At 30.9% G+C, this 8,460-nt stretch overlaps 1 protein-coding gene and 1 non-coding gene across 2 annotated transcripts; one reads left to right on the top strand and one right to left on the bottom strand.

The window, feature by feature from the left end:
• Positions 1-3,308: 3,308 nt before the first annotated feature.
• RO3G_19112 lies at positions 3,309-3,391 on the top strand. Its single transcript has one exon. It is a non-coding gene; the product is annotated as a tRNA-Tyr (tRNA).
• Positions 3,392-5,730: 2,339 nt separating this feature from the next.
• Positions 5,731-8,087, bottom strand: RO3G_10129 (uncharacterized protein; the record flags this gene model as incomplete). The annotated part of the gene is made up of 6 exons (XM_067664714.1): positions 5,731-6,697; positions 6,757-6,889; positions 7,073-7,091; positions 7,145-7,834; positions 7,897-7,980; positions 8,040-8,087. 6 exons carry the CDS (start codon positions 8,085-8,087, stop codon positions 5,731-5,733), a joined length of 1,941 nt encoding a protein of 646 aa, XP_067520815.1.
• Between the last annotated feature and the right edge of the window lie 373 nt (positions 8,088-8,460).

Raw genomic sequence — 8,460 nt, 5'->3', positions numbered from 1 at the left:
ACAGTTAATAGGGGAAGAGGAAAAAAAAAAGACCGTATTAAAATCGCTTTTGTTAGCTTGCGAGATATTTTTAAGAATATATAAAAAGCCAATAGGGTTTCAAGTACCCGGATTGACAACAGAAACACAAAATACATTGTGTTCTTGGCCCCACCATGTCAAAAACTAACTACTTTTTCAACAACAAGAAACTCATACCACAACCATTCATATGAAAGAAGATAAATATTTGAGTTAGTTTGAAAAAAGAAATAATGTGAATTACTCTTTTTTTTCTTTTATATATTTAATTGCAAAAGTAAACTTTGTAGCAAATGAAACACTATTTCAATCATAAGAGAATATAAGCTCTTTTTATGTAAGTATTCACTGTATTGAATAAGTGATATGTTATGAATGATGTTTAAATGTCATGCAACTGTTTGTATAAGTTGGTATATGAAAATGCAAAATTGTTTAGTATCTTTAACTTACGCAAGCCAGACGAGTGGTTAAAGAGTAAATATTTATGTTAAGTTATGAATTGACTTCCATAGTAATATATATAGTTTAGCTAACTACATGATATATGTAGCATATAGGCAAACTCATATACACATATTGATGTTTACATTGTGAACAGCATACAAACTTTGGATACTCGTCACAAACCAAAGCATGATAAATCTTGATCTTACTAAATTCTTTGTGTTGTGCTCCAAAGATAATCATTGTATAGCAATCAAGCATTATTAAAGATTAATAGTGTGTGTATATGGTGTTGTAGAACAGTAAACTGATTGTAGTTGACATTGATAAATACAAGTCTTAATACAAGATTATAATTAAAATAAAATAAAATACAAGTTTATTTAAATAAGATCATACAATCAATTCCAATTAAACATGTTCTTTTAGAATATGTATTGTATTCATGAGAGTTCTTTGATAATAAGTAACAACTAAAATAACCAAATCCAATCCAATGTCAGGAATATTGCTAATCTTTCACATAATTGAAATAATGCATAAAATAACGTTATTTCAAATCAGTGAGGAATTTCCAGAATAAAAGATAATCTATGACAGACATACAAAAGAACAAATGAAAAGTTTTCATAATCATAATTAGAGATAACACTTGCTAAAGTACCTGAAGATTAGAAGAACGATAACAATAGAAGATATCAAGCCACTCACTCAATAAGATATAAATACCTGCCTTCAATTAGTGTTGTGCTCCAAAGATAATCATTGTATAGCAATCAAGCATTATTAACGATTGATAGTGTGAGTATATGGAAATGTAGTTTTATTAATATGTATGTATATCTACCAAAATAGACTGGTGAATGAGGAGCAAGTGCTTATATTAAATTATATAAAGATCTGCATAATAGAATATAACATTTAGCCATCTGCATAAGGCTGTGGGCATTTCGCCATCCGCATAGTACATATATTAATATCTACACTGTGAAAAGTATATAAACTCTGGACATATATTATTAAATAAAATCATATATAATTTTGGGTCCTATTGAAATCTCCATTCTTATTTTTGTGAACAAAACAATTAGAATAATTTTTACTTTAACTTAAACTGAAATAAAGATCAGTCTCAAAAAGTACCCAAACTGTTTCTTGATCTTTGTTTTTACCTTTTCCTTTATTATTTAAACCATTATACAACATATGGAAATGTATTATTAAACGTGTAGCAAATGCTCGTATTAAGCTATTCATAATACATAGGGTATTTACCCAACTGCATAGTACATATTATTAAATGAAATAATCATATATATTTTGGGTCCTACTGAATTCTTAATTTTTATTATTATTGTTTTCGTTGTTGTATCCACACAACTAATAAAGTGAACATTCATGGATAAACTTGGATACTACAGAATTATAGTCTAACCAGATCTCTATTAATAAACGTGAGAATTCTGCAATAGCCAATCTTGCCCTGTTGTCCTACCAGCGTTCTAAAAGACTATATCGGAACCTGATTACAACAACGGCAGTTCAATCCTATTCTATAATTATCGTTAGATCAATAGTTTAATTACTTCATTGTCCCTTGATTCGTCAAGTAGACAGCGGCTATTGATTATCCACTATCCTTCCTTATATTCCATATCATTCTTTTAACCGATCAATTGAAATAGCGGTAAAGACCCAGACATTCAAAAAGTATAAATACCCTCAATATTTTTATTAATAAAGTCATATATAATCTTTAGTTTCACAACTATCGTCTTTTTGTAGTTTTTGTCTTCTATTTCATATTTGGCAAAACATTCGTGAAAACACAAACAATTTGTTATTGTAGTCTTCATTATAGTCGTCCTGAACATTTAGGTTATAAACAAATGCTCCTGCTCTATATTCATCAGTATCAGTAATTGAAAACCATATACCAAGAACTTTTTAAGCTGTCAAGTATCCATTTAAAGCTATTTTTTGTATTATATTAAATTAGTCGGACAGCCAAAAAATGTCCGGAGAAAATGCCTTTCTTATTATATAATGGTTTAAATAATAAAGGAAAAGGTAAAAACAAAGATCAAGAAACAGTTTGGGTACTTTTTGAGACTGATCTTTATTTCAGTTTAAGTTAAAGTAAAAATTATTCTAATTGAAGGCAGGTATTTATATCTTATTGAGTGAGTGGCTTGATATCTTCTATTGTTATCGTTCTTCTAATCTTCAGGTACTTTAGCAAGTGTTATCTCTAATTATGATTATGAAAACTTTTCATTTGTTCTTTTGTATGTCTGTCATAGATTATCTTTTATTCTGGAAATTCCTCACTGATTTGAAATAACGTTATTTTATGCATTATTTCAATTATGTGAAAGATTAGCAATATTCCTGACATTGGATTGGATTTGGTTATTTTAGTTGTTACTTATTATCAAAGAACTCTCATGAATACAATACATATTCTAAAAGAACATGTTTAATTGGAATTGATTGTATGATCTTATTTAAATAAACTTGTATTTTATTTTATTTTAATTATAATCTTGTATTAAGACTTGTATTTATCAATGTCAACTACAATCAGTTACTGTTCTACAACATTTCTAATCTTCTGCGCAACAGCTACCAATCATCTACAATTTTATAAGAACCACAACACAAGTGATAGATATATTGGTTTTCTAATGCCATCCATCTTTCAAAATACAGTATAAACATAAGCAAATCCTAACGATTCGAAAGGTATGCATAACACCACTGGATCTAACAAAAAAATCGGCTGAATGTTTATCCATATGTTTTGGACTTATTAAAATTATAAAAACACGAATCGTAATCCGGCCTTAGCTCAGTTGGTAGAGCGGAAGACTGTAGTTCAGCTGTCATCTTTAGGTCACTAGTTCGAATCTGGTAGGCCGGAATTCCTTTTTGCGAAATCATCTTCCGTTTGTGTAACGTTTGTCTGGATTAAATATGAGCTTTGAAGCATAATCATAGGCTTTGTTTTTTACAGAAAACGGCATTTAAGATGCGAAATTCATTTTTTGGAAGCACTGTAATGTAACAGTGGTCTCTTTTTGGACGAAGTACGAAACAACTCCGACATGGATTGTTAAAATAACTTAAGTTATTTTAACAACCATCGTCAAAGAAATAACAATAGCCGCAAAAATAAAAAAGGTCAAAAAAAAAAAAAAAATAAGAAAAGCTAAAAAGAAAAAAAAAAAAAATTCATATATATATATATCCCATCTTTTGTGAAGAAATTGTCAGTTAGTTTAAATAAATCATATATTTCTACTCAATAATTAACAAACTTTAACAAGAAAGTCCCTGTTTACCTAAACTTTTTACTCTACTTTAACCTTTATCAAGAAACATCGTATTGATCTTACACATAAGATCTGGTGGTCATTACTTATCAAGCATCTGCTTAAATTCTATATAAAACAGCAACTTACAAGGCAATCTCAACATTAAAATCAAGCTTTACAAGTAAACTTTACCCAATTTAACACTCAAACTTGCAAGACAACCTATAAAGTAACATTATTTATTTTGGTATTGTAAGAATATAAATGATAGCAGCCCCGAGTTTTTTTTTATTAAAGCTTCTCAAGTAACCAATTTCACTTTTTTCAGTAACTTTAAATTCTTTTCTTATAAAAGGACCTTCCTTTATCTCTTCCTTTTTTCACTGATGGCAAGCTTACTCAACTTTACTTTTGAAATATCTTGTATTGAAACAAACCTTAAGTACCTTTTTTTATTAAAATTCTTTGATTTTTACCTTATAACTCAACCAAGTCAAGTCTCTTGGAGTTGATAATCGTCATTGCATTTCATTTTTTAATCAAATTAAATTACTCTATCTTTTAAAATAAGTCTGATCTACTTAATAAGATCTAATGATCCCTAGCGACAAGCAAATATTCTATATTATCAAATATTCTCTAATCTTATTCAAATCATATCAAAAACTTACATCTCAAGGCATATAATCGTATCATAATACGGAACTTTACATTATAATACAGTTAGTATAAATTTTGAGGAGGATGGATCTCAGTCTCTGAAGATAAACACAAATAATAATAATAATAATCTTATAAACATTTCCGCTATTCTTTTATTTTTTTATTTTACTTCAATTTAACTTCCAATAAAAAGAATATTTTCAAAAATCTACATACAAAACCTTTCTGATCCCTTACAAATGGAAGAAGCCAAGCCCTTTGAAGGCAAATACTCTTTCTCTTAATCAAGCAAACTCTTTACTATTTTTTACTGTTTGTTCTATAATACAAGATCCGGTGGTCACTTACTACAAGCAAGCCAAATTTACTTTTAAACTCTTAAGGCCCTATAACAAAAAAAAGAAAAAGAAAAAATTACAATGTTACAGTAACTTTTTTTTTGGTTCGCAAGCCCTGCAGTTTTACAGCATTTGATAAACTAAATCACTTCCATCATTGTTTAATATTTTGGAGAATCTGATAACAAAAGTAAGAATGATAGCAGCACTGGTAAAATATGAGTTCAAGTTAATGATTTAATTTAGCTCAAAATATAAGTTTTTTTTTATCATCTTTTTATTCATTTTCTTCGAGTCATTTTAATCTGATTCACAAGCTTTAAAGTCATTGTATCAAGCGAACGAAGCTAATTTTACCCTATTCAAATATTTCACACTTGAAATATAAATCTGAGAAACTATAGGTTATTCTATTATTTAGGTTAATAAACTTTACAAAAGTAACATGTGTTCTTTTTGAAAAAGGCTAAGATTTGGTTACTAATTTTAATTAAATATAATTGGGGCTTTTCTCTAATTTCGTGTTTCCCTCTATCAACTTTAAGTTTCTGGTATCAGATTTTTAAGGTGTGCCAAACTGTGCTATACTGATCTAGTCTTTATATTAAAATTGTTTAACTGGTTTGTTTATCATATAATATTGAAAATTGATATGATGGTAAAATGCTTGAAAACTCAAAAAGATTACTCTGCCCTTATATATAGAAACACAGAGTATTATAATAATCAAATTACTGTATATAAAGCATAAATTAATGGGGGGTTTATTATTGTCTTGGTATTTAGTCAAAAGGCGGTATATTAAAAGGAAAGGGAATCTTATTATTATAGGATACTTTAAGTGTAGTTGATCTTGTTTCTATATAGTCTTTTTTTTTGGTGTCATTACTCTAGCATATAAAATGTGTATGTGTGTGTGAGACCTGCCCAAACATAAATTGAAATCAATCTGTAATTGAGGAATTAGGTGATCCAGGACGACAATAATCATCTTGAGGGGACATCATTAACCGTGTCACTGGTCTAGGAGGTATGATATCTTCATCGTCATCATCTTCATCATCATCATAGTTACGTAGAGGGAATCGAGGAACCAAGTCCGAGGAATGAATAATATCTTCGCTGCTACTTCCTGCATACTCATCATAAGTCATGACTTCATCACTACCATTATATACAAAGTAGGGAGGAGTTGCTCCACTTTCTAAAAGTGACCTATCTCTCAAGGTAATAGGTGGTGGTGGTTCAGATAGACTATACAACTCAGACACAGGAGAATCCAACCATCTTTCTTCACGATTCGTATACGAGTAACCTTCAAAGGCACGGTCCATGCTTTGACTGAGCATGTAGTCACTCGAAACAGGGGATAAACGAGGGGTGAGCTGCAGGAATTCACTGTCAAAGTGACTAAAATCAGTTTCTGAATAAAGGTTGGGTACATAAGGGGGTTTGATGCGTTTAGCATAAATAAGGTCCCAATCGATATATGAAAAGTAAGGATCAGAACGGACTCGCAAGGCACCATCAAGACCAGAGCCCAAACGACGTGCGGGATCACGTTTGAGTAGACGAGCGATAAAGGTAGCAGTTTCGATATCAAAGTGAGCAGGAAACTGAAGTGGATCTTGTCGAATCTTGCGATACATTTCATCACGATTTTCGTCCCAAAATGGGGTCACACCGTTCAACATTTCATACAAGATCATACCCAAACTCCAATAATCGACCTCGTAAGAATAAGATTGTTGATTGAGAATCTCGGGTGCCAAATATTCTGCTGTTCCACAAAATGTTTCCGTCCGTTGTTCTTCAAGACTGAGGCCATCATAGAATTGCTTGGAAAGTCCAAAGTCGGTCAAAACGAGATGGCCATCAGCAGTGAGCAGTATGTTTTCTGGTTTGAGATCTCTAAAATCACGGTAAGACATACATCATCAACAGTGGAATCTTTCTTTTTTCCTTTTTACCTATAAAGAATACCTAATCGATGAAGCTCCTGAATACCTAAAATGATCTCTGCAGCATAAAATCGACATCTTTCAGGGGGCAGGGTATAGTTGATACGAAGTTGTGTTGCTAAATCACCACCAACATGGTAATCTAATACAAGAAAGAGTTGATTTGCATCTTGAAATGAATAATGTAATCTTATTAAAAAAGGATGCTGTATGGATGCAATGTCGGATAAGATTTGCTGTTCCGCCTTAATATGAACTATCTGACTTTGTTCAATTACTGTTCTTTTGCTGATCGCTTTTAATGCTAATAAACGGGATGTCCTACGGTGCCTGACCAAGAGTACCTTAAATAAACAATGTAAGTATCTCCCCCTCTTTTTCTTTTTGTTATTTTTACTTTTCCCATGCATCCTCTTCCAATGACTTTGATAAGTTGAAAATCTTGAACAGTGACTGGTCTATGTGAAGAAATAGAAGAAGCAATACTTTCTTCTCTTGGTGATTGCAAATCGGAAGGTGAGATGATAGAAGGATGTTTAATAGAAGGAGTTTTAATCGAGGAAATATATCTTGGTCTATCATTTTGCGCAATTTGTTGAGGGGTAGTTACAAACTCTTCATCCTCATCTTCCTCATCATCTTCCTCATCTTCCTCACTTTCTTGTTCTTCGTCTTCTGCTTCTACTTCTTCTTCTTCTTCTTGCTGTTCATCCACGTCATCATTACGCAATTCACCTTCATCAAGACATCGGTGCTGTTGCACATAAGATTGCACTTCTTGTTTAGGTATGATGTGATCCTCTTCTCTTTGAGGTTGAAGAAATTCTTTCAAGAGAGAACATGATTTAATATTTGAATCGTTCAAGCACCGATAAAGATACAATTCAAGATCATCCGAATTACTCTTTTTACTCGTTGATAAAGTCTGCAAAATTTTTCTTAAACCATGATTATTACTATTGCTGGTATTGCTGTTACTGCTACTATTACTTGTGCTGCTAATGCTTCGATTTCTTTGATACACAAAATGATCCTCTTTATGTAACCTTGGTAACTGAATTTTGCATTTGCGTGAATATCGTTTAATCTATTTAATAAAAGGGGAAGTGATGAATGATAAAGTACATTAAATGGAATCGTTTTACTTACTCTATTATGAAATTCTTGGAAATCTTCATAATAACGAACAAGTACTAAATGCCTTGATGGTTCTTCAATAAATAATGTAAAAACCTATGATTTCCATATGCTGTGAGTTATTTATATATAAAATAAAAGAAGAATTTTATTACCGAAACTAGACGATCTTTAAGATCTTTATTATCAGAATGGTACAACATTGTTGTTTCGATAATTCCAATATGAGGACCTTTGACATGTCGACGGAATGCAGAAATGTTGTTTTTCTTTTTATACAACATAAAAATATATAAAAGGAAGTAAAAAAAAAAAAAAAAAAAAAGAAATGAAAACTCGTGGTAAAAAAAAGAAAGAGAATTTTTGTCAGACCGGAGTTGAAGGAAAACGTGTCAGAAAAAGTCGATCCTCTTTTCTGAAGCACAAGAAAGAAGCATTTTGCCACTCTTGGGGGCACACAAAAAAAAGGGGGAAAGAGATTGCAGTTTGTTTGTTACAAAGGAATGATAAATAGTAAATATTACGACAATAGTCTTTATAATCTCGATATTTATTCAATTTAATACGAATTGAATG

This window comes from Rhizopus delemar, genomic scaffold (assembly GCF_000149305.1).
Source record: "Rhizopus delemar RA 99-880 supercont3.7 genomic scaffold, whole genome shotgun sequence".
Classification (NCBI taxonomy): Eukaryota; Fungi; Mucoromycota; class Mucoromycetes; order Mucorales; family Rhizopodaceae; genus Rhizopus; species Rhizopus delemar.
Note: the sequence above shows the minus strand (reverse complement) of the source record. Positions and strands in the feature narration are given on the sequence as shown.